General features: G+C 44.5%; 1 protein-coding gene across 3 annotated transcripts; it reads left to right on the top strand.

Moving 5' to 3' along the window:
- Positions 1-1,008: 1,008 nt before the first annotated feature.
- Positions 1,009-25,759, top strand: phactr4b (phosphatase and actin regulator 4b). 3 transcript variants are annotated; one of them, XM_083990108.1, is made up of 15 exons: positions 1,009-1,185; positions 6,971-7,071; positions 7,710-7,754; positions 13,813-13,983; positions 14,706-14,786; positions 15,824-16,348; positions 17,763-18,107; positions 19,297-19,428; positions 20,516-21,047; positions 21,383-21,684; positions 22,330-22,528; positions 22,716-22,771; positions 23,203-23,264; positions 23,356-23,493; positions 24,283-25,759. In XM_083990108.1, the coding sequence occupies exons 3-15, from the start codon at positions 7,742-7,744 to the stop codon at positions 24,487-24,489; spliced, it is 2,763 nt and encodes a 920-aa protein (XP_083846234.1). In that variant the 5' UTR covers positions 1,009-1,185; positions 6,971-7,071; positions 7,710-7,741; the 3' UTR covers positions 24,490-25,759. The 3 variants fall into 3 exon arrangements, with proteins under 3 accessions (XP_083846234.1, XP_083846235.1, XP_083846233.1); XM_083990109.1 differs by lacking the exons at positions 1,009-1,185; positions 6,971-7,071; positions 7,710-7,754 and adding exons at positions 10,254-10,418; positions 23,641-23,717; XM_083990107.1 differs by lacking the exons at positions 1,009-1,185; positions 6,971-7,071; positions 7,710-7,754 and adding an exon at positions 10,254-10,418.
- The last annotated feature ends 348 nt before the right edge of the window (positions 25,760-26,107 follow it).

Raw genomic sequence — 26,107 nt, 5'->3', positions numbered from 1 at the left:
AGAGAGGTGGAAACTGAGGTGAGGAAATTACCGGGCTGCGATTTTCTTTTAATTGCATGCAACCTAATTTCAAAGGAAACGGGCTGGGGTGAAGTGAGGATAGAGCGGGGTGAGCGCTGAGGTCTGCGTGGGAACAAATGAGCCACAGAGTTTGGAGAGATGGTCCGCAGACAATGACCTGAAGTTGCGCTCCAACTTGGCCGACACAAAACGAGCCGATAATCACTGGAAAACTGCGCGTTTACAATGCAACGATGCGCGTGGGGTATATTAGTTTTTCTGCAGACCCCGGCGCGTGCCATAGGGTGCATGTGTTTCTGTGCTGAGCTTTTAAATCTCTGCCGCTGCTTCACACCTGAAACTCCATTTTCCACTGATGCTCTGCAGAGGCGTTCACGTACAACAAAGGATGCGTGTTATCTCCGGGATGTCGATGTTTGCAGTCGGATAACTTAGCGGGATGCACCTTAAAAGATCCGTATGTCGTGTTTTTCTCTCTCTCTCATTACAGCGGCGGCATGTTGTGGAAAAAACATTTAGAGGCCTCTTTTTATCTGCATGTCATCTTGTCTCCAGCAGTCAGACAATGATGCTGCTTCCACCTAAAAAAAAAAAGGACCAATTTCCAAGTAGGCTATATTTCACTTAAATTGACGCCGAATTTAACACAGAGCTATATTTAAATAACCGTCCTCAAATCATCTGCTGCTTTATTAGTAGCTACATTATCAAATGGACAGCTATGTGTAAAGCAAAAACAAACAAAGACTGATTTGATTAAAACATTAGCAACAATGAGGAGCCCATGCATAACAAGCCACTTTATTTATATGCTAATTTAATGGTGTTTTTTATACCTACATAATACAAATATTTATTGACAGTGCTTTTATTTTGAAATGTGTAACCGGAAAGCGGTGTATTCGCTGAAGCTGACTTGATGCTGGTTTCCCATTCAGCTGCTCGTGAGCATCTTGAGCCCACTGGCGCGAGATCCGGAGAGAGAGAGAGGGAGCAAGAGCGAGATAGATAGAGAGAGAAGAGGAGGAGAGGGAGAGGGAGGCAGGTCGACGTTGAAGCCCTCACACACGTACCGTGGCTTCGTAGGCTACTCTCCTCCTGCACCGGGAGTAACAGCTGTTTGATCTGATGCTTTTCACGCCACAGACCGAGTCAACCTCTCAGGTAATTTGTATTTTGCCTCAGGATTTAAAAAGGGAAAAAAAACGACCAAGTAATACAGTCTAATCTCGGCGATGCAATTAGAAATGAGCGCTCCATTTAGATCTAATTAGGACATGGGTTGTTGGGGCAAAGATGGAAGACGTGATACACGAGCGAAGCTTGTGTTTTCCATACTTATGTTTTTAATTCATAATAGTCAAAGGGTAGAGGATGTTTTTTTTCCCAGGGAGAGTAGGCTATAGCTGTCACATATTGGATGCCAGTGTAATTTATTCAAATTCTACCAAGACTAAGACATTTCCTGTCAGAAAAACTAGTGATTGATGCTGGTTTTCATGTGCTTTCAACAGGCATAAAAGTGTGTGTGTGTGTGTGTGTGTGTGTGTGTGTGTGTTTGTTTATGTTTATCGTCTGTTTTTGTTTTATTTGTATTCATTCATTCACCTCTCAAAGCCTGCTGGCCATCAGTGTGGTCAGCTGCCTCCGCTCCATCTTGAACCTGCGTCTCTTCTCCTATACAGTAACATGCATTTCCTCTGGTTTCATCTGTCCGTGGCGCAACAGCTGCTGAAGTTAATGTGCTCCTCTGAGGAAGAAGGAAAGAGAAAAAAAAACGCTGCCTCATGGCTTGTGTTGTATCTTAGCTCTTTCCACTTCCCAATGGAAGCCCCCCCCCACCCCACCCCTGCCTCCACCTCACTCCATTTAATGGGCCATTAAGAGGCAACCAGGATGGTTAAGCTGTCAGCTGGGTCTGATTGATTCGGTTATACCACAGATGAGACAGAGATTCCTCCGGAGCTCTCTCAGCTAAACGTCTCTCCTCCATCCCCCACTTCCTTCCACCACCCCCCGACCCCCCACTCGTATTCTTCAGGCAGGGAGCAAAGGTGGGCAGCCTCGCTTCAACCTGGAGGCGCTGAAAGTAAAGTGAGCATGCAAGCGTACCATGTTAACGCTTGGTGTTGCATGGTCAGTAGCCCTCAGTGTAGTGACAGTGTAGTGCATTGTGTTGAATGATGACGGTGAGTTTTGATCCCCCCCCCATGCCCCCTCCTCCTGCAGTGCAGTCGTCTTCACACAGGTTGGAGGGACACTGAAGAAAGAAAAAGTTTAGCAAAGGCGAGGAGCATTTTGGGCTCCTTGTAAAAGTGGGCCACCGGTCCCTGTGGTGAATGATGCTTTTTCTGGGGCAGGCACAGTGATGACGCTCACCCGGCCCGGATTGGGAACAGACACCCTGGTCCATCCATTTCGGAAAGGGGTGCGGATACTGTGGCGGCTCGGATACACACTGCAGAAAGGTTCCAAGCAGAGAGAGAGTGAGAGAAACTTCTCGTCTTGACTCGCGGTTGCCACTTATTGCCATCCACAAATCTTGTCACAGATACCACTGTGGAGCAGGCCTGTAAGTATTCAGCCACTTTTTAGTTGATAAGACCCTGACCTGTTTTCAGACCGAGGCCTAAAGTGTGCAGTTAATGATTTTTCTCCACTGTCTTGGCGACTTTTTGTATCCAAAACCCAAGAGCTGAACTTCTATTTAAAGATGGCATAACCCAGCCAGCTGCTGCCGTTTCCGCTCCCGTCGTAATTGAATCAGCGCGAGTAATGTGCGCCAGTGAGGGTGTGTGCGCTCCACAGAAGATTATACAGTCAGGACTTCTAGGCGGGCTGTAACGGCCACTCTGCGTACCTGATTTGTGGCTCCTATTCCTGGTGGGTTATGTTTATATGTACGGAAGCTGGGAAAGGGACAGAATCCCAGCGGGTATCATCGAAGAGGATGTGGATTCTTAATGTCAGTTTTCCAGTATGGTGGTTCATCCTGATTTATTTGACAAGATAATAGGTAGTGTAAGGACTGATGAGGCTGCGTGTGTCGTCCCAATATTCTGCATCTCAGTTCTAATTGGGTGTTTGTGTTGTTAATTGATTGTGTGTGTCACGTCTTCTTAGATCTGTTTTCCCAAACGCTGTGAAGTGACTTGTGCTCCCTGTCTAAGGCTTCAGAGAGGATGTCTTTCATGACGGCAAAGACACAGTGGCAGACGTCCTGCCACAGTTTGGACTTTCATATTGATATGTCCTGTACGGCCCGAGAGCAGGGAGAGAGTTAACAACTCAAAAGGGAACTAGGCCATCAACATCCCTTTTTCATGGGCACATTCTGAGACTGGCTGTGAGCGTGACACAAACAGCAAGTGAAACCGAGCAACATTTGATTGTGGAATGCATCTATCCAAGCCATTTCTCCTCTCTTCTTTTTATTTTTTTTTAAATATTCTTTTGGATGGTGTATGTTGTAGTTGACATGCAGCGAGGCGAGCAAGTGTTATGCATACATAACATATGAGGCTGTGGCTGAAATGGTGGAAAAACTCCTGTGTGTTTGTAGCTCTTCCCCCTCACTGCCTCAAATCTGCTCTTACTTTCAGACACCAAAGATATTTTCTCTTTCCCTGGGCAGGGAGAAACATTCACCACCACTCGGCTCGATTATTTTGAGTCATCCAGCCAAGGCTGTGGCACTGGGCGGGAGTGCAAAAAATTTCATCTCCCACCACGGATACATCTGACTCCTCAGTGGTGTCAGGGTTCTCTCCTCCAGTCTGTTTGTATGGCTGCACAACAAGAAATACAATACTTTAAAACACACTTTATGTGGTTTTAGGCTGGACAATCGGCCTGAGTGTCATTGTTCAGTCTCCTTTTCTTTTTCTTTTTTTGATAGGGAAGTCAACCTCTGACCCTGCCGGTAAATTGTACTGGAAGAGGAACAAATAATAATGGCAGAATGTAGAATACAATTATATTGGTAGGAAACTGTCCCTGAGTTTATATGACTGACGAGTGCATCACAATGCTGTGCAGCCATGCCATGTGCACAGAGCTTTCCTTCATTGCAGGACATTGGTCATCATTGATTGCATCAATAGTTTTTGTCACAAGGCCTCTCTTGGCATCAGCCTGGACATCATCACTGAGTCTAAAGGGGCTTTTGCTCTTATCTCTCCGTTTATTGAAAATCACATTAGCCCCGCAAGACACGGATGCTGCAGTTTGGTTCGACCAGTAATTCACTGTAATGTAAGACGATACAGAGGTCCGTTAGTTAGACCACCAGACAGATCAGTAATGCTGAGAGAGGAACTGAAGGAATTTTGTGGCTGCATTTAGGTTTGCGGTTTTGGCTTCCGTCTTCACTGCTGCTTATAACCTGCATTATTTTTGTTTTTTTGTTTTTTGGGGGTTTTTTTGCACATAATTTTTCTTAATGGGTTTTCATGCCAACAGATGTGGCTGTCATTTCAGCTTTTATATTGCAAAGAATGGACCAGTTAGTTACTGTCCAGTGTGTAATAATGCATTGCTGTTAAATCTAGAATTTAGGTTTGTAATTAATTATCTTTACCTTTATGTCTTTTTTTTAATATATATATATATGTATGTATGTATGTATATATATATATATATATATATATATATATATATATATATATATATATATATATATATATATATATATATATATATGTATAAAGCAATTGATATTTTCTGTAAAATACCTACTAATAGTATAAGATCCTCCATTACAACGATATATAAAACACAGAAATGCAGCAGATTTGGAACAAGAAACTGTTTGAATTTTTACTAATATTAAGATGATTTATTGATCAATAAAACGGCCGTGAACTTATCAATGAATGAACTAAGGATAGGAACTAATGATTATCTTCATTGATTTTTATGTTCATCATTTATCGATTATCTATAAAATATGAGAGAGTAGTGAAAAATGCGTGTTATAATTCCCCACAGCTCAAGGCAGCATCCTCCCATGTCTTGTTTTGTCTAGACAACCGTCTAAAGCACAGATACTTAGTGTGCCATCTGTCTGTCAATATGAGGAGACATAAACAATAAATATTTTTCTCCAAAATGAGACTCAGATAGCCACGGATGAATTTTCTGTCGATCAACTAATTGTTGTTTCTTCTAGTTTCAGCACTATGAGAAATGGATCATTCACTGCGTCCTCTCCTCTGTCCATCCTGTCTGACTACTCCATTTTTGTTTTTTCCCTTGAAACGAGAAAACCAGATGTTGACATTTCCATTCTCAACAAGTGGGCATATGCAACTGGTCCAGTAGGTGCAGCAAAGTAAAGATTACTTGTGAGATGAGAGCTGTTTGTGCTTCGGTCCAAAAAGTCTCTACTGGAAACAGCTTCTGTTCGGTAATGGTGCCAAACTCTGTCTCCTCTGAACCGAGCCAAATCACAGCTGATTCTGTTCTACAGTCTGTCCTGTTTGCACTACTACACCCAAAAGGAGGAAAATCCTGTGCCTCTTATTTAACCTATAGATAAAAAGCTTAACATATTTCTAGAGACCATGCAGTCGTGACCATAATATATTTAACATGCATTTTTACCCTCACATATTGTCTGGTTGCATAAATAGTTGTTAAAAACTGTAAAAGCACTCTAGAGTCTGCGCTGCTCTGAGTTAAATTTGTCCTGGGTCACAGTTTAAAGGCACAAAAGAGGAGCTTGAGCCAAAACAAAGATAGGATGAATAAATAAGATTCAGAAAAGTACAAGTATTGTAAACAGCTATGCGTGCAGCATCACTCGACCAGTGGAAATGATTACATTATTTCCTCATTTATTTTGAAGGAGAATGGATAATGGCTTAATGTCAAGATCACATTAGCATCTTTTCCGGTTAATTTCTTTTGAATTCCTGAAATTGATAAACACTATTTGTCAGACATTTGCCTTGCCTGTAACTAAAATAATCATAAACGTTCCACTTCAGGTACTGAAAGGGTTAGTCTGTGGTTATGAAGTGATGCACTTGGCCAACATAAGTGTATAATTACATTATTGAAGTGTTTCGACGGGAATGCTTTGACTTTCTACATGCGAGCAGTTTGAATAATGCCCAGATGGATCCAAAAGCCTGTGTGTGTGTGTGTGTGTGCGTGCCTGGAAACTACTCTCCCACCAGATTTTAACACCACCATCAATATGATGTAACAGGAATCGATTCACACTTCATTCATCCAGTTCTGTGGATGGCAGTAACATCACTGTCTTTTTTTAGTTGACCAGAGTAGTGTTTCTGCTAGTAGTCCATCCACTTCACATTTTCTCCTCACTATGTCCTGATGCAATTTGTGTGTAGCTTTACAAACTGTGTGAATGTTTTTTTTTAAATTATTATTATTATTGTCCTTGGAAGGAAAGAAAATGTGTTAATAGCTCAAAGGAGCGACAGTAGGAATAAGTAACGAATGTGTCTTGCCAGGTTTAATATTGTTCTTCTGGTTGAGACACCTATTCATGTGCTGTAGCTTCATGTAGTGTGTGATGTGTATCTGGTGCCGGCCCCACAGTTGTAACATGGCAGCCTTGCCACATGATGGGCAGGGTGTTTCTGTTGCATCCTCTAAAGGAAGCTTGACGTCATCCACCTTTATGCTGCCGTCCTTCAGAGCTCATTTACACCTTGCATTTTGCTCCACTGACAAAAGACACATCAGGTATTAAGACGCAGATCACACTTCATTCCAGGTGTAAATGTGGTCTTACTTTTCAGCCCAGACATACTGGTTTAAATATGTTCAGTGTTTCTGTGTGTGTTTTTCTAGTGATGCATCCAAGTTTCTTGGAATCCCTAGGTCTCCATTAATCTTTAATCCTCTCTCCTTCTTGGCAGGGCTCTCAGTTTATATGACTAACTATGATCTAATCTTCTTTGTTATTCTTCATCAGAGGGGTTGAGATGGGTGGAGCTGCTGCCATCATCATCAGGAGACCTGAATAAATACTGCTGTACTGATACCACCCCCACCCCACCCATGACTTTCTACAGTGTATGTCTCCACCTTTTTTATATTTCCACAAATTCACAGTTTATTGTTAGTCATTTATAACGAATACAATATCATATATCCTTAAATTATAGGTTTAAGGTTTTTTGAAAGATGCATTACTAGGCTATTAAGTTTGGGGGAATGACAGTTAAGGCAATGATTTTTTTATGTTGATAAATGAAACACATCTTTCAATATTTTCCATTAGAACAACAGTCTATAGACATATATCAGTATATTGTATAAATTGGTAAATATATTAGAATAATTGTGACCAAAATGACCAGCTACTAAAACATTAAAGCAGTTAATCTAGTCACAGCACATCTGTCCATAATGGACAATATATTGTGGTTTTTAGAATATGATTTCTTTGACTGTGCATGGCTCAACTTTTAATTGGGTTCAGTATTGGCTAAGAATTATTGATTTTATCTTTAGATGCTTTTATAATGAGGAATATTAATGAAAATATTTCAGACTAATGAAATCAAGCCCACAGTGTTTGTTTGTTTTTGGAGCATCACTTAAAAAAAACAAAATCAGTGTGAGGAAAACACAAATTACCACTGGTTTAACTGAAAGTGTCTCAACTCACATCCTGAACTAGTGTTGATGATCAAATTGTTGTTTTTCAGGAACCGTTGACTGGTGTGCCTCAAACTCTGTAATGGAAAATCGTGGTGAGTACCAAGTTGCTCGTTGTGGTTTGTTAAGTGCAGTGTTAACGCTGTGAGAGAGCTGTAGATCCACTCATCTCACTGTACATCCACTGTGTTTATGGGGTCTGTCTAGCCTGGTACGTTTTTATGAGCCTCTCAGGCCTACAGCCATACATCTCCTCAACCTCAGGGCCTGACTGACCATCAATTTCCCTTTTCAAATCTTGGCTTTTCAGGGTTTTCCCTGGTCGCTGTTAGGTCAGTGTGTTATGTGTTGCGGAAGATTTAACTTGTGAATGTTATTTTGCTTCTTTACGTTTTGCGCTGTGAATGTTGAGAATATGAGATGTATTAATTTTGTCTCCCAGTGTTAACTGTGTTCACAGGCAACACAGACACTTCCCTCCCATATAAAACATGAATATAGGAAACTTCATTATGTTCCCGTTTTTGGTTTTTTGGTCACCTCGGGCTCTCCTGTTAGCCATTTCCCTTTTTTGCACTATGTGTTTGCCAGAGGCAGAAACCAGAGGTAAACATGTCTAAAAGTCCGTATGCTAAGCCATCCTTTTTTAACTTCCTGTGGCTATACTTTACAATAAAAGCCATGCACAATTTGACGCAGTGAAACACATCAACAGGTGTGTTGTAAATGTGGTGGATCTGCATTGGAGGAATGAGAGAGAGAGATGAGACCAAGAGATGGAATGAGAAAACTGACACCAGCCCTGTTCTGTACAATTAAAACAACAAAAACACTGGAGACACAGTTTACAGGCAGCTATGTGATTATTCTATTTCACGGTATATCGTTTGTTACCTGTGGACAGTTCCACAGTAGCTAGCATTCAGTTTTTCTTCTTACTTGCTTTCAGCGCAAAATAAAAATCAGCACAATAAAAAAAAGCAGGAGAATATGTGAAGAGATTTTAAAATGGCTCGTTTTCCGTCACAGATGAGACACAGTGACACAAAGCAGTATGTCACGATCCATAGGGCACGTTCCCATACTCTGGCCATGTTGGACAGCGCTGCACACGTGTATGTCTGTGTGTACCTGGCTCAGCCTGGCCGCCTTCTAAAGTGGCCTGGCCCAGTCTGTTATCCAGGTCAGGCCAACAGGTTCTGGGCTCATGCGGATTGGCTCAGCTCTCCCTGGAAGCCCGCCCGATGTGGAGGCTGTATGTGGGGCACAGGGAGAGAAAAGGAACGCTGCCGAACACACTAGCTCTCCCATCTTTAGAAACAGCTCGAGATGCAGCCAAACGCTCAGAAAGCTCTGATCTATCCAGGCATAATGACACAGCTCGGTGCTCTGGATTCCTCTGAGGCACGGCCGCACAAGGCTTTCTGAAGACACTGGGAGGAATCAGACAGGAAGAGGAATCAGAGCACTAATTTGCGGGGTCTCCTTCTCGTCTTGTTTAGAAAAAGTGGTCTCTCTTTTTTCCCTCTTCCTCTGCCTTTCTTTATTCAGGCCCCAAACAGGGCAGCTCTCCTTGGCAAACATGTTTCAAAGTCATGCTAATGCCTCAGAGACTGTTCATATTGTGATAAGAGACTTGGAGATGTGCATAAAATGGTGTCTGGAGGCATAAAGAGAGGTGAGCGGCATGATAAACACCCTCTGCTGATTCTGAACAACAGTAGTAGCCTCATATTGGCATGCATACTGTATATAGAAATAGCAGCATGTATGTAATCAACACATCTTCCCTTTTGCCAGATTGGCTTGTGATCCTTCATTCCTCCTTAACAAGTTCAGTGTCATAGGAGCAGCTGTACTGCTGCAGGGATTCATGATGAAATGTTGGGATGGAGCAGCGTCTCAGACATCTTTAAATTGCTCCCACAGAAAAATGTCTCTGATCTTTTCAACTCCTGCTCTTGATTGGGGGCACTGATTGGAATTGCTTACATATTTCTTCCCATCCACCCTTCCCATCCAGATTTAGGGGTTTTGCTTGTGAATTAAGGTGGTTTACTAATTTGGAAAAGGCCTAGAAAGGTCTCTGTTTCTCTCATCAGATGGAGGAAGAGTTTGGCTCGTAATTGTTTTCAAGGCAAACAATGTGGTCTCAGCTCTGAGGTTTTAAGTCTAGTTTTTTTCCTGTGGTGGTTAAGTTTTTATGTTGCAACATTCAGCCTGGATCAGTGTTACAATCATGCAAGTCCCTGTTTTCCTGAGACCCACTGCACCGTAGAGCATGCATCACATTGTACATACATTATTGGGTGCACACTGCGGACCACATACCACAGCACACACATGAAATTGAAAACATGACTCGTCTTTCTCCCTGGAATGGTAGGCATCTTTCACTGAATGCTGACCTGTGCTACGAGCCAAGGAGGGAGGGTCAGTGAGAGGGGGGCAGAGGGAGTCCAGCTCCTGGAGGGAGGGAAAGTCTTAAGGAGATTGCAAGAGGGAGGGACAGAGGAAGGTCTGAACAGGAAGGCGTAGAAGAAGTTCAGAAGAGAAAAAGACAAAGGAGAGGAAAAGACCTGAGACAGAGATGAGGGGACTTTGCTGAGGGCAGGTGCAGCCGCTGTTCTGTCCCAGTGTAGTGGCCACATTTTTTTTTTGGGTGCAGGACAGGTAGAGGCCCCTCAGGGGCTGGATCATGGGACAGAGCCTTCGTCTGGAGACCCCAGCCCAAGAGCCACAAAAACACAACAATGGCGGTGAGTTTCTGGACTCACTTTGTATACTGCGTTTGCACTTTGCATTCCATTCTTACTGTTTTGCAGCTATTTAATGGCTCAAAGCAAAGAGGAGGAGAGGGTTTGGAGATTGTATAATCAACCCTGCACAGTCTCCTCTCCTTCTCTAGCCCCTTCACTTTCACCACCACAAGGAATGTTAAATCACTGGGATCGCGTGGATGAATCTCAGCTGTGTTTTTACACTCATGCATGTGTTGCGCACTTACTTTCTTATCTTACAGCGTGCAGGAAGGTGACCTCAGATATTGGAATGATGTTTTCTTCTTTAGGGACTTCTTTAGGGGAGAAGAGTTTGCGTCTGTTGGGATGAGATTTTACATAATTATTGAACCATTCCAACAGTTACCCTTTTAATAATTGCACATTTTCACATTACAGAGTGTAAACAGACCTGATTAATCTTTAATCAGAGAGCTGGGACACAATGATGCATTTGTAGGACAGATTAAAAAAAGGTCTCACCTTCAATAGCACGCTTTATTTGATTTAGTGTTAGTATGCCAGTGGGTTTTAAATGTTTGTCTGATTTTTTTTTTTTTTAGGATAAGATTCTACAAGAAGCAGTCGCTGTGATTAATAACCTCGTTGTGCCGTGAATTAAATGGATTGAATTTCATAATCTGCCCTGGCAAGGCTTAGGGTTATAATAAGGTCGGAAAGGGTTTTGCAACCATTGCACCGCTTTGGAAACAGGTTTCTTATGTAAGCGATCAGGTTGGCTTGACTGGTAGATTGGCTAAAGGCCGGGGGCCCTTTAAAACAACAGTCTTCTTTAACCACATGCTCACCTGACTGGGCTGCCATGACTCATTGAATCATGAGGTTGGAGGCAAATCTGGCCCCTCTGGGACATGTTGGAGAGAGAGGGGTAGGTGTGGCTTCAGGACAGGGGTGCATCAGAGGAGCACACACACACACACACACACGCATATGCACACAGTGTCACACACCCCCATGTTTCCTGACTGGCATGCCTTATCTTGGCAGCCCTACTGATTACAGAGCATGACAACTAGTGTTCTGGTTCTGGCTTTGTTCTGAATGGAAACTTGTTTTGGACTATCTAGATGTCTGAACAGTCAGAATGTTAATTAGTTTCACCGGTGTCACTGTTTTGTACTGTTTTTTGTTTTTGTTTTGTTTGTTTTTTTTGCACTGAGTTTCCATGAACTTAACATTGGACTGTGTTATTGAGTGTGAGGGGAAGAGGTTGTCTTTGTTCTCGGTCACAGAATCAGGGTGGAGTGCCGTTTCCTCCCTGTGTTTCCAGGCTGGTCGGTCCCCCCCCCTCGCCTCAATAAGTCCTGTACTTTTTCTCTCTTTTGCAGCTCTTTTTACCCTTTACTCCCATTACCTGACCTCTCCTCACCACAGCAGAAACTATGTTGGCGAGCTTCTCTTTTTGTCTATGAAGAATCATTTTCAAAGGATCCACGGCTTCCTTTAGAGTTGGATTTACTGTACTTTTTGGCGTGTGTGTGTCAGTGGATTGACTCATTTTATAATCAGTCATCATCAGGCTAATGTACAAATCTTCTAAGGATACAGCCCAGTCATCTTTTTCAAACAGATGCCTGCTGCATGGGCTGAGTCGTCTGCAATCGTCATCTCTGCAGTGCTTTGGAGTGTGCAGGCCTGGCACGGCCGGCTCTTATCCTGCTTCACTGGCTTCAGCTGAGCCACTGTGTCGGAGCAGTGTGCTGTGTGAGAACCTCAGTTCTGGATCACAGGGAGGCTGCTGCCTTAAGCAATGCTTAATCTGGATGTTATGGCAGCTGGTCTGAATCCTCAGATTTCTACCTCGCCAAGATAAGCTGGATTTCCATGGTGCGGACATGTTCCTTGAACCAGGACCCTCTCTGCTGTACTGTAACTGTTTCCTGCAACTTGTCCTTCTGGCATTTCCTTCCTTGCTGATTTGACTGTTGGGATATATACCGGACAGTTGATTTTGGGGGTCGCCGAATGCTCCCTTGCTTCTCCATGGCATGCTGTTTCAAGTCCCACCACCATGGGAGCTGGACGCTTAACACCCCTCTTCCAGGTAGACGAGTGTCTGATCTGTTCTTTGACTGGCTTGACAGAAATGAAACTTTTCTGGAAAAAAAAAAAAACGCAGCGGAAAAACTATTTTTAAATCATCAGTAATGCCGGGCTTGGACTATTTTGATCGGATCTGTTTTTGAGGTTTTAGTCTCAGTCAGGCTTCTAAACACTATGTAAGCATTCAGTTCAGATTTTACCCCGCCAGCAGCATTGAGGTAGCAGTGTGGAGCAGCGGTTAAAGACTCTGTCCTTCAGCTGCAAAATGGGTTTGAATCCTGTGTCAGCAACCATCCACCGCGCTAAAATGTCCCTTAGCAAAGATACTGAAACCCTGCCAGCTCCAGGGGTGCTGGTCCATAGCTAACCCTCACTTACCCTGTGTGTGTGTCTGTGTGTGTGTATAGTCAGTTTCCACCCGGGAATGTCTACTGTTGTTATCATGTCCCCTTTTTCTTTACCGGACTGATAAGTAAGCCACATACGCTGTTGTAGGTATTGTGTTAGGAGTTCAGTATATTGTTGTGGGAATCAGACTGCAAGGCGTTATTGTCGCCGTGACATCCTGTGTGCGCCTGCGAGTGGCCGTTTTAAATCGGACCCCATTCTCTCTCCACTGGTAAATATTATGTCTGCTGAACACAGCAGCTGCAGCCTTGAGAGGGCTAATGTTTGAAACTCTCTCCAAGCTCAGCGCCCTGTCTGTTGGCCTGTCAATTGCATAACCCAGAATATGTTGCCATGGCTGCAGAATGCCATTTAATGGACCACTTCAGGTCCTAATGGCATCTCATAATGACCCCGTGTTCTCTAAAAGGCTTTACACCTCAAGCGTTTGCTGTGCATATGTATCATGACTGACAGGTTGTTGTTTTTTTTTGTTTTTTTTCTCCTGCTACTGTGTGATTGCATCCATGTGTATGCCTCTCTTCCCAATAGAGGCAGCGAGGCCTGAAAGGCTGATAAGGCACCGGTCTCCATCCAGCCAAGGAATGTGAGCACTTGACAGAGAGAAATCCTGGCTGAGCGCCAGCGTCAGACTTCTCCCGTTAACTGTGGATATGTGGAGGAGTCCGCGAGCTCCCAGCATCACCCTGCCAAAGCACACTCAGTCCCCGTGAACTAACAGCTCAAGATAATGGCAGCCATAATGAGCGCGGTCTTGTTTACAAAGGCAGCAGATGAGCTCCGTTAGAATAGAAAGGCCTCCGTCATGACAGTGCGACTGCTGCCGACAGATCTCTTATTTTTCCATGTCGTGTTTTCAAAGTCGCACAGGTTTCGTTAACGCCGTTTCCTCCCCTTGTAGATGATGAAGCTGAGCAGCACCACAGCACAATGGTGGGAGAGGGGGGCAGCACGGGGGACAGCACCCCTCCCCCAAAGCGTAAGGGCAAGTTCTCTACCCTTGGCAAGATCTTCAAGCCATGGAAGTGGCGGAAGAAGAAAAGCAGCGAGAAGTTCAAGGAAACTTCAGAAGGTTTGTGTTGTGAAACTCATTGTGTTTGTAGTGTGAGTGGCCCCCCCCCCCCCCCCCCCCACCACCACCACCACCTCCTGCCTCCTTTCTCATATCAGTTACATTCAGCTTTCATCAGAATTCCTCAATGCATGTGTTCCTGTCTGAATGTTACAGCCCCCTTGGCTCTCCCTGTGTTTTCAGTCCACCTACAATAAGACAATGAGCTGCGAACAAAATATCCTCTGAGCTTGCATCTTTGGATTCTGGAGCATGAGGTCATGCACTAAATTGAGTTCAGAAATGAGCTTTTAGATCTATTAAATCACAATGTCCCTGAATCTAATTGTTCTTATTAAGAACAGATTTTTTTGTTTTGATAGTTTGCTTCTTTTCTTTCTGCTTTTGTAATCTCAACATCATTTTAAATTGAGTGTCACCCCTCTGGTGAAGATAACGATGATGAAATTAACTTGATGTTACTGCAGCATGGGGCGGTAGTAGGTTGAGCAGGCGCCCCATGTGTAGAGGCTACAGTCCTCACTGCAGGCGGCCCTGGTTCGAATCCTGCATCAGGTGGCCCTTTCCTGCATGTCATTCCCCCTCTCTCTGCCTCCCCATTTCCTGTCTCTCTCAACTGTACTATCTAATAAAAAAGGTTTTACTGCAGTATGTGTTAACCTCTTGGAGATATTCATAAAGAAAACACAATGTGTAACACACTTTCTGTTTATTGACGGCAGAGCTGGAGAGAAAGATGTCGACGAGGCGTACGAGACAGGAGCTCATAGAACAGGGAGTGCTGAAGGAGGTCCCGGACAATGGTAAGAGTTCTTCTGTGATTCATCTGATCTCTCTGCACAGTAGTGTCTGCATCCAACAGCAGCAGCCCTGAGGTTATCACACCCACATAGACAGCACCGTTAAGTCATCATTACACTACGGCAGGAACACCTTCCTCCTATCCAGCAGGTGTCTTAGATTATTTTATTTAAAAAAAAAAAGAAGTAGAAAAAAAAAAACATGCAAATTTCCTTTTCCCTTCCTGTTGTTTGAATGTGATATAATGTCTGTTTAAAATGGTATGCCCCTCTCCAGAGCTGAGGGAAAGTGGAGCGAATTGTGCCCTGCAGCAAAACAGCTTTGAGAGGGGTGTGTGCAAGCGCTCTGCTGGCCCCACTGTTGCAGAAGCCCATTTATTAAACCTACAGCTGCTCCTTCATCACACCAACAAACACAGATTTCATCTCCGAGCTTTAGGTTTAGGGCACCTTTCGATTTCACTTGGGGACCTGGCTCCAACTAAAGATTATTTTCATCCATGATTGATCAAGTGATTTTCTTTTTTCTATTCACTTTTCAGTCTATAAAATGTCAGGAAATTGTGAAAATGCCCATCACAGTCATTCAGAGCCCAGGAAATGGACTTGAAATTGCAAAATAGCCAGCAGTTGGAAACTAAAAAGTTTTTCCTATTTCCAATCCTGAAAACCAGAGAGAAGCAGCAAATCCTTGTATTTGTCAAGCAAGAAGTAGCAAATGTATTTTTTTCCCCTTGGAAAACACCAAAAAGATGAATCGCTCTGCATCAAAATTGTGGCCTTTTAATGTTCTGTCAGTGAAATAATGGATTAATTAACTAATGCCTATATCACCTTGAGGTTCAACAAGGGAGGGAACACAACAGTAAATCAGCTTATTATTCTACAGTATCAAACTTGACACTTATTATTAAACATGAATAATTTAGATTGGGTGGACATTTGGTGTCCCATTTTCAACTCTCTCACCAACTCAGAAAAACGCTGGATCTTCTCAGCTTTACTCAGAACTCTTTTCTTCTTTTGTCCAACTTTAAAAGATGCAGATTCAGATGCACAGACCCTGAAGCAGCACTATGTGAAGAACGGTCACACTCTGCCGGTCAGCACCGGGGTCGGAGGCGGAGGAGGAGTCGTCGGCAGCGCCAGGAGCCCGTGCAACCAGAGCAAACTCCCCTCTGAGTCAGACTTTAGGATGAACACGGCCTGGCACGCCCTGCCAGACGAGCGACGGGGCCGCCCTCCCCCGGACGGACACGGCGGCCGGGGAGCCCTTTGCTCCAGGGGTACGGGACTGCACGAGGACGGGCGGAGAGGCGGGGGCATGGGGTTGCGTGCACACGGGGAGGGCGAGTGGAAGTCTAACATGGCCTGGCAGGGTCAGATCCACAGCCACATGGAGGAGGGCCGACGCGGAGGCCGGCTTCACCCTGACGACGTGCATAAGAGGCCGGGGCTGCAGAAGGCTCCATCGGAGGACGGCAGGAGGAGTCGGCCCGTGGAAGCGGACTGGAAGCCCACGCTCCCTCGACACGCATCGGCTGAGGAGGGACGAGCCCACAGAGGTGAGTCATTAACGACGTGCCATCTGACCTCCCAACAGTTCTGAGAAGCAGTGATCATAATAGCCCCCGTTGACCTCGCCTCACTCTGAGAGACGAGAAGGTGTATGTTTTACAACTGGACCTCCTTCGTACATTTGTGATAGTAGGTCGTAGGCGATCCTTCAGTCTTTGAATTTCTTTCTTTCCCTCTTGCTGTCACTTCGCTGCTTTATGTGCTGTCCTCCCAGATATAGACAGGCTCCTGTCGGCTCCCAAGGGCCCTGCTCCAGCTCTGCTTCTTATTCAGGAACATGAGGGAATAAGCTCGTCCTCTCTTCTCCTCTCCTAATTAATGTGGCACAATCACTACACCCGTTATTGCCCTTTAACGCTTTAACACTGTCAGTTCAGTGATAATTGGTGAAGAGCCACAGCTAATTGATTTCACTCAAACATTACACTTTTGAGAAATGATGCTGTTTTTAGAGTTGAGTTGTCCAACATGTCAATAATGTGACATGTGAACTGCCGTCTTATTGAAAACGCCAGTGCAGAACCACTATAAGAAAATAAAGAGTTGTTTCTGTCGTTGGATTTTTAGTTTTTCTCCCCACTTTCCTTCATGTGACGCTCGGCTCGGCTCTTTTCTCTCTATCTCACCTTGTTTTCTTTTCTTTTTTTCATTCTCTCTGATGTTGCTTTTCTCTCTCCCTCTCCCACTCTCTTTCTATCTTTATCACATATCCTGCTTTCTGTCCTCCTTTTCTGACTCTCTCTCTCTCTCTCTCTCTCCTCTCCGTTCTCCGTGCTCACTTCCTCCTTTCCTCTGGATTATTTCCTCTTTGGTTGCAATGGCGTCACAGTGATAAAGGCTCCTCTGTAAATAAATAACCCTCAACTTCAGAGCTGCAGCTTTGAGGAGTGGCATGGGAGCAGCAGCAGCAGCAGCAGCAGCAGCAGCAGCAGCTCGGGGGTACAGTGGGGTGGGCAGAGGGAGGTGGGTTTGTGGTGGTAATTGCAGTCGCCTACTCTATTTATCTTCACAGCTGATCCCTAGATAATGCAATTCTCAAACAAGTGCTATCACAGAAAGCGGCTGGAGTGGTGAAGCGGCAGAACATGGCTCACTGCTCAGTCCCTCAACTGAAACATTTATAGCCGTGTACAGAAGTATTTTATGAGATGCTGCTAATTCAATAATGGAAAAGATCGGGGTATGCTTTGTAAATGCTTGCTGTGTAGAATAGTGTGTGTGTGTGTGTGTGTGTGTGTGTGTGTGTGTGTGTGTGTGTGTGTGTGTGTGTGTGTGTGTGTGTGTGTGTGTGTGAGAGAGAGAGCTGAACACTGATTTCAGTCACAGCTACCATCATTTGTAAGATATTTAGATGGGATCAACTTTATTCTATAGCATATTCTCATGATGTTGTTTCCGTAGAGCCAGACAGCCATTTCGTCCCTGACCCAGAAGCGCTGCGGAACACCCTGCGTGAACCTCTGCCCCCCAAACAGCCCGTCATGCCTCCAAAATGGCTGGTGAGCCCCCCCCCTGACGTGGACAGCGAGGGTCCACCCCGCACCCCATCCAACCACCCCGCGGCCCAGTACTCGTCTCCCCCCGCCACCTTGACCGCGGCGTCCAAACCTGTCCGCTGCGTCGCGTCCGCAGGCGTGTCCACTCAGCAGTCCTCGTCCGCAGCTCCGACCTCCACCTCTCAGGTCGCCAAGCAGCCGCCGCTGCCTCCACCCAAGCCGGTGAACAGGAACAACGCCGCCATGATGGGTAAGTTGCTCTGTGGAGCCAGCGGGCGAGCTTCTGTTTACAGGTGATGGAGGAAGTGGATGTTATGACCTACAGCCTTACACTGACACACGGTGTGTATGCCGATGTGCGTGGTGTCGAAGAGAAGCCGTCCACACAACACAAACGCACACTAACACACAACATCCTGGTAATTATGTTATCTGAACAGCTTGAGCAGCTTTTCCCTAGCTAATTACTTATTACGCCTGGACTATTTTAGCTGCCACTTTTCCAGCATTTTACACTCTGAAGATAACAGGGACTCTCGTGGCTGTGGGCCGCCGCTCACACTGGAGGCAGGGTTGTGGTTGTGGTTGTTGTTGTTTACTGGGGGGTTTGTCTCATCTTGCCTTAATTCCCACCCGGGCTAGGCCGTCTACTTGGATTCATTTTTTATCTTATCAGCCGATCTGATGACTTCACAAGTGTGTGCACAGTTCAGTGTGATTGCATTATATGGGTTTTATTTGAGTTATGATTTGCTGTCAGGTCTTTTTCTGTTTCTCACATGTTTCTCAGTCATGTCATCACCTAGTCATGTGACCAGTCAATGGGGAAAACATTATAACAAAATCGTCACTTGAGGATAGGAATATAGTGGAATTCAACAGCTTTTTCAGCCTCTTAAAATGAGGACTACTATGAGTAGGCCGACCAAAAATCTAATTTAGAGAACAAAAGCATGTTGATGTAGTCGTGGACAGTTTACTGGAGCTATCCCAGAACATCCTGAATATTTTAGAGAAATATTCCAGCAATTTAGGAAATTCATATATTTACTTCCTTTCTGAGATTAAGATGAGGGAACTGATACCACTCTCTGTTAAACATGAAACCACAACTTTCTTTACACATTTTTGTGATTTATATTGTATGCCAGAGCACCACCCCCAGCTTTACATCTTTAGACTAAGCTTAAATTAACCTCCTCTTTCATATTTAATAGACAGACATAAGCAGTTGATTTCCTCATCTGGCTCCTGGCAGGAACAGAATTGGATGTATTTTCCCCAATCCTGTGACAGACGAGAACATTTTTGTGAATGAATGACAGAATTAAGAGCATTTAGTGTTTATAAAAAAAAAAAAAAAAAGACCCCCCACACTACACCATGTACCTGCATTCATTAAACACACCAGCTCAAGGCCTCCGTCTCCTCCCTGTTAGTCTCCGCCCTGCAGGGGGGAGAGAACGCTCAGCTTCCGCTCTACTGGTCCTGCTGGAAGCGAGAGTGCGACTATGATGTCTACCTGTCCCTGCCCGTGTACCTGTGCCGACGGGCCGGAGGCCTGCGCTCAGGTAAAAGGTTGCCCACCTGGTGTCTCTGTGGCCGGGGTGGCCGTGTCTGGAATGTCCTCCTTCAGAGTCTGCGCTCTTCATCATGTCACATCCTCTTAAGCTGCCAATGTACCCCCCCCCCCCCCCCTCCCCACCTCACTGCCTCTATCTTGTTGACTGGCCCTGATTGCTTCTCTATGGGTGTGGTATACAAGATCCGCATGCACATAATGAGCTGATAATGAGTGTGCTGGGTGCTTTGTGGATCTGAGAGAGAACTTTTGTGTGAGAGAGCAGTTGAGTGTTTTCAATGCTGTGCTGTTATTTGGCATGTGAATGAGGAAGAGGCTTTCGCAGGTTCCAGCTGTGGCCTGCAATGCATCAAGTGAATTTTATAGCACTAATCCACTCAGCTCCTGCTCAATTGGTATGGATGGGTGGATATGTATGGATGGATGAGTGGAGGGGTGAAAGGGTTCTAACATAAGGGCTTGACTTAATTTAGAGAGGGAAATGTAATCCAGTTCAGTTTTGTCTGCTGCATGTTTCAAGTCTGGCAATACTGATCTCTTCCTATGTCTCAGGAGCACGGCTGTAGCTTTTAACATTGATGTTGCTTTGAAGCCATTCTGCAGAGTTTTACGAATCTCGGGGCAAATACACAAATGCGCATGCAAATGAATTTGGGGTTTGCATTTGAGCTTTTTGCACTTTAAATATGCTAATAAACAAGTTAGACAGCAGGTTTATAATCTGGCTGTGTGGAGCATGTAGGCTGAATGTATCTCCTTTTGTTCCTGTGACCTGGGGCACATGCTGCACACTGGCTTGGTAGGGCAGTGTGTGCATTCATGGTGACACGGTCAAGTGATGTGACCCACTGTACGCAATGATGCTCAGCCACACATGTAATCCCAGTATTTCTATTCATTCATGTGTATTCTGCCATGTTTGGGTACGTCATACATGTGTGGCTGATGTATGTGCACTAAAGTCCCAGAAGCAAACTAGATGAAAAGCCAAGCCACTTTGTCGCTACTCACTGGCACGCCTAAGCTTCAGCTATTTTACCTCATGATTAGGTGACTTTACTGTTTCTCATTTGCAGGTGACTTCAGCCAAGCGCCCGGCGGTGCCAGTCTCATGCCAGCCAAGCCTTCTCCGCCGATGCCCCCGAAGAGAACCACCCCCGTCACCAAACGCAACACGGAGGACTCCTCTGCCTCGAGCCATCCCATCAACCCCGCGCTGCTCTCCCTGGAGGACCACAGCAGCCTCCCTGTGGGTTTCCAGCTGCCTCCCCCTCCTCCCTCCCCTCCCCTGCCGACTCACATACCGCCCTCTCCGCCCCGGCAACACATACACACCCACCACCTCCACCATCAGCATTCCTATCCGCACCCCCTGCCTCAACCCATACCCATGCTGTTTGACCCGCCGAGCCCGACCAATGAGTCTCCCCAGCGCCCGGCGCCTATCCCGCTGCATATCATGATCCAGCGAGCCCTGTCCAGTCCCGGCCCGGCTCAGCCGCATCCGGACGGGTTACAGCGTGCACACACTCTGCTTTTTGAAACCCCTCCGGAGTACCAAGGAGATCGTGGTCGCCCCCTGCCTGTCAGCATCCAACCGCTAAAACTGTGAGTCTCACAGCGCATAACAACAGAGGAACTAGAACAAACAAAACCCAGATTAACAGACAGAGAGAATTGTCTTTTTGCAGTGTTTGAGAGTCAACTTTACATGTGACCTTAAGTAACCTCCTCATCCATGTAGGGCTGGAGAAAATCATACCTTAATCACATGGTGTGACACATGACTTAGATATGTAATGTTGATGGTTGAAGCCACACATTTTCATTTGCTAAAAGTAGTTTAAAAAGTGTCAGTCTTGTTGAAGTGAAAGGTGCAGGAAGATTTAAACAGACAAAAAAAGGATCCATCATGCTTATTTATTTGTTTTCTTTTCCATTAGTTCTGAAGACGACTACTCAGAGGAGGAGGAAGACGAGGAAGATGATGAGGAAGAGGAGGAGTATGATGGGGAGATCCCCCAGCCGGAGCTGGAGCCACGGAGTCGCCGGTGCTTGGTCGGTGATGCAGGCGTTTGTGTCATCCCGGGGGGAAACAGCAGCGAGGAGGAGGAGGATGAGGAAGAGGACGAAGAGGATGTGGAAGAGGAGCATGACATGCACGGGGAGGACAGCGACTCCGATGATCCCGGGCTTCATAACGATGAAGACTCGGATGAGGACGAAGAGGATGAACCCCCACCTAGTAAGCGCAACCAAAGTTAAAGGGATAGTTCACCCAAAATTCAAACCCTTTCTAACCCTAACCCTCAATTTCTACTCACCCTCATGTCGACTAAGGGCTGGGAGAAGTTTCAGAGTCCTCCGTGCCTTCTCGGAGTTACAGGGGGGGTCTGCGCAGCACTGCATGCCCATATGACGGTAGCGAACGGGGCTCACTTTTCTTCGTCCAAAAAGGCGCACTAAAAACACATCCAAATACCTCCATAGTGCTCGTCTGTAATGTCCCTCCTGTGTCAGTGCAAATCTTGCGCGATTTGGGGCTTTAATACAAGAGGGACATTACAGACGAGCAGTATGGAGGTATTTGGATGTTTTTTGCTGTGTCTTTTTGGACGAAGAAAAGTGAGCCTTGTTCGCCACCGTCATATGGCAATGCAGTGCTGCACGGAGCCCCCCTGTAACTCCAAAAAGGCACGGAGGACTCTGAAACTTCTCCCAACACTTAGTCGACATGAGGGTGAGTAGAAAATGAGTGAATTTTGGGTGAACTATCCCTTTAATGGAAATTAGAGAGAAAGATTTCTTTTAGCTCCAAGAGCCAAGCAGCTTGCAGTGGTTTGTGTTCCTGTTGCACCTGAACACATCACTCTGCTTGGCTTTTCTCCAGGTGCCCTGGCCAGCAGGGTCAAGAGGAAGGACACTCTGGCTCTGAAGCTGAGCAGCCGTCCCTGTGCTCCAAACAGGGACAGGTTTACCCAGGAGAGAGGCAGCAGAGATGACCAGCCTCCGGGACAGACAGGCCTCACCTGGCAGAGCAGGGAGCAGTGGGAGGCCATCCGCACACAGATTGGCACCGCGCTCACGAGGTAAAGATGGGCATTGTCTCACTTCTGTGCATATTCCTCATCCTTTAAACTGACAGTGAGTGAATGTGCGTTTCCTGAAGAACTCAGGCGATCAACTCTCAGATCTTTGTCCTACTTATTGCCTGAATGACAAAGTGATGAAAAATGTGTAAAAATAGTGCTGCTCTTATTTTCTTTTTTTCTTCAGACGACTCAGTCAGAGACCCACAGCTGAGGAGCTCGAGCAAAGAAACATTCTTCAGCGTCAGTATCAATTCTTTCTTTCCTTTTCACCATTTTTAAAAAAAAATTTCCTCAACCTAATACTTGCACCAGTGTATAATATTGATTTCATTTTATTTTTTACTGTAGACTTAGACACTTAAATCGCAGCTCTGTCCAGACTGAATCTTTTGTCTGTGAATTACTCTGGTTATTGTAATTAAAGCTACATCTTAACATTCCTGAGCCGTTCCTTTGCAGTGTCCAACAAAATCTGATTCTTAAGTTACGCACAATAATGACACAAATTTACACTTGAAAAGACTGTGTGAAACATGGTTTGCAGTTCAGATGTCTAATTTTGGAAGCAATTTTTACTCTACTTTTCCTGCACATCAAACTAGGCTTTAATACCTGAGGCTAAATTAAGATCTGTTATTTTTTTTCCCGCTCATCCTTTGTTCTTTCTTCAGCCAAAAACCAGGCTGACAGACAGGCTGAGGTCAGAGAGATCAAGCGGCGGCTGACCAGGAAGGTGAGGCAGCACATCCACCACGACACACATCCAAGTGTCAAATCATGTGTTTGCTGGATATGAAACTAATAATCCTCTAATTATATCCTAGCTGAGTCAAAGACCCACAGTCGCAGAACTACAGGCGAGAAAAATCCTGCGGTTCCACGAGTACGTGGAAGTCACAGATGCCCAGGACTATGATCGGAGAGCCGACAAGCCGTGGACGAAACTGACTCCTGCTGACAAGGTTTGCATCAGTGCTAAACAAACCCAGTAAAAACATCATGTAAAAACTTGTGTTCAACATCACGTCAGCATCAGTGTGATGGGTATGACAGACTGTGTTTCAATTCATTTTAAATTGATCTCTTTTTTTTGCTTTTTTTTTGGCAAGGCGGCTATCCGGAAGGAACTCAATGATTATAAGAGCACTGAAATGGAAGTTCATGAAGAGAGCAGAATTTACACAAGGTATAACCTCATTAAATGGATCTTGACGTTAATGTCCTTCAGATTTCAGTCCTGGTTGGTTTGGTGACAACTGCAGTTTTTTAATGCTACAGCAGACTTAACAACAGTGACAAATACATAGTTTCCTGTGACTGTTTCACAATAAAATCCTCCCTGTTTCACTTAACACAACTTGAATATGATTTATTAGCAACATCACTTTGCATTAACAGTAACTTGCAGCTGCTGATACTGCTACTGCTACTGCTTTGGTATTGGTATGGAGAGAAGAATGAAAACTGTAACACTGGATCACACACATGCAATTCCCCCATGCATGTGAAAGCAATTAAAATCCAGAGCGGGGATTGTGGGCTTCATGACTGACAATAAAAACTACTACATTTGGATGTAATTATACAATGTTTATACATTAAATGGCTATTTCTAAAAACGCGGGCCATGAATAGCAGCAAAAGCAGGGTGTGATTTCATTGAAAGTGGAGGATTATAAGGATTATGAATTTAAATGGAACGGGAGCGTCTGTTCACGCCTCATGAGATGTTTTTGTTTTGTTGCATTTAGGTTTCATCGGCCTTAACGTCCCCCCGCACCTCCCTCTTCATGGATAATGAAGCACTTAAGATCTCTGTGGCAAGCGGCTGCTCCCTATGCAGACTGGTGGCCCTTTATGTTTCTCGAATGTACTGTACAGATCATCAGGAAAAGCCTGGAACTGACTCAAAACAAGAATGCTTCGCGCTTGCCCTCCATCGCCCGCTCACTACATAGCTTTCACTTACCTGAGGCGGTGGTGGGTGAGGCCCCAGATGCAGTATTTCTCCCGGACGTCAGGGGGAACCACGTGCCAATGAAGTGGAGAAGTGGCAGAGGACCTACAGGGCTTACTCTCCCTCTGCTGTTATGTGGTACCCCTCAGGGACTTGGATCTAGTTACAACCATTAATGCGGCCTCATTCTGTGTTGCCTTTTTTCTTCTTTACTGTATATGGAAAAGCTAATTCATCTTGTTAATGTAATAACATACAATAATAATAGTAATAATAATGATGATGACTTATAATACTCCACACAGTAATAATAGATAAGAGACAAATGGCAGCAGCGAGAGCAAGTTGGAGAATGAAGACTGGGATATTCTGTTTTAGGACTGGACATCTCTGGGATATTGTATGTGTTTTATATTAATTGTGTACAGATTGCTATTGTGATACCTTAGAATGAAACTTTGAGAGATATAATTACAAAATAATCTGTAATGCACAAGATATTTTATATTGTAATTTTGATCACATGAGTAGTGACAGCTTTTATTTGAGCCTTTTTTATTTGGCTTGCCTGTATTTATGGTTGTGATGTGAGGTGGCCATTTAAGCGTCAATCTAGGTTAAAAAAAAAAAAAAAGAAAAGGAGAAAAAAAGGAGCAGGTCAGGAAGCTGTTGGTGTTTTTATTTGTGCCAACATACCCAATGCCTAAAGGACTATAGAAGACTGGTTTTCATATCACTGATTTCTGCAAACCACTGCATGAGCCAACACAGAATCCAGTGCGACTGGATCTGGATAATCTCTCTTCATTTATACTTTTTTATGAGTTTTTGTACTTCCCTTTAAAGATCAACCATGCAATGCATTCTGTAGCCATTTTGAATAAGGCCATGCTAGTAGTGTCTATACCAAGAGTTAAATGTAAGTGGCTGTGAGTATAGATCAGGGATTTATCAAAAAATCTGAAAATGTATAAACGGTCAACAGGGAGTCATTTTGGCTGGAGCCTTCTGACAATGCAGACGTGATTTATCTTGTATTGTTGTCTGGCCAGTAGCTTACAGGGTTCTCTATGCTGTGTACAGGATGATATAGGTTTAACTGATGCTTGTGTATATCTTGTCTTCCTTTCATTTGAAAAGAAATTTTAAATATAAAAGTATTATAGGTTGCTATTTTTTTAAGCACAGAATATTAGTTTATGATTAAATGCAACAAGAATGGGAATATGAAAGTGTACCTTTTCTGTAAAATTAAGTTCATTTTTAATTGAATGTGGAATTGTATGGACTGACAGTTTTCTTTTTAATTGTAAATAGTCACATCTGGATCTAATTAAAAATCTTACAATTCCATGATCCTTCTGTACAATGATTGTCCGTGGCTCAAATCAATGATATGTGAATTATTGATGTTGTGTGAATAATTCAATCTGGGAGCAGTAAGTGAAAATGTGAGGCTGGAGTGACACCTGGTGGCAGGTGTGTTTTTTGTTTGATTTTTAATGTGAGAAACTAAACCTGCCCTGGAGATGCATTGCTTTAGATGCATTATGTATAAACAAGGTGACCATCTGAACCTTGGAATACATTTGGTGCTCTAAATATACACCCCTGAGGTT

Source organism: Trachurus trachurus, assembly GCF_905171665.1.
Source record: "Trachurus trachurus genome assembly, chromosome: 16".
Classification (NCBI taxonomy): domain Eukaryota; kingdom Metazoa; phylum Chordata; class Actinopteri; order Carangiformes; family Carangidae; genus Trachurus; species Trachurus trachurus.
Note: the sequence above shows the minus strand (reverse complement) of the source record. Positions and strands in the feature narration are given on the sequence as shown.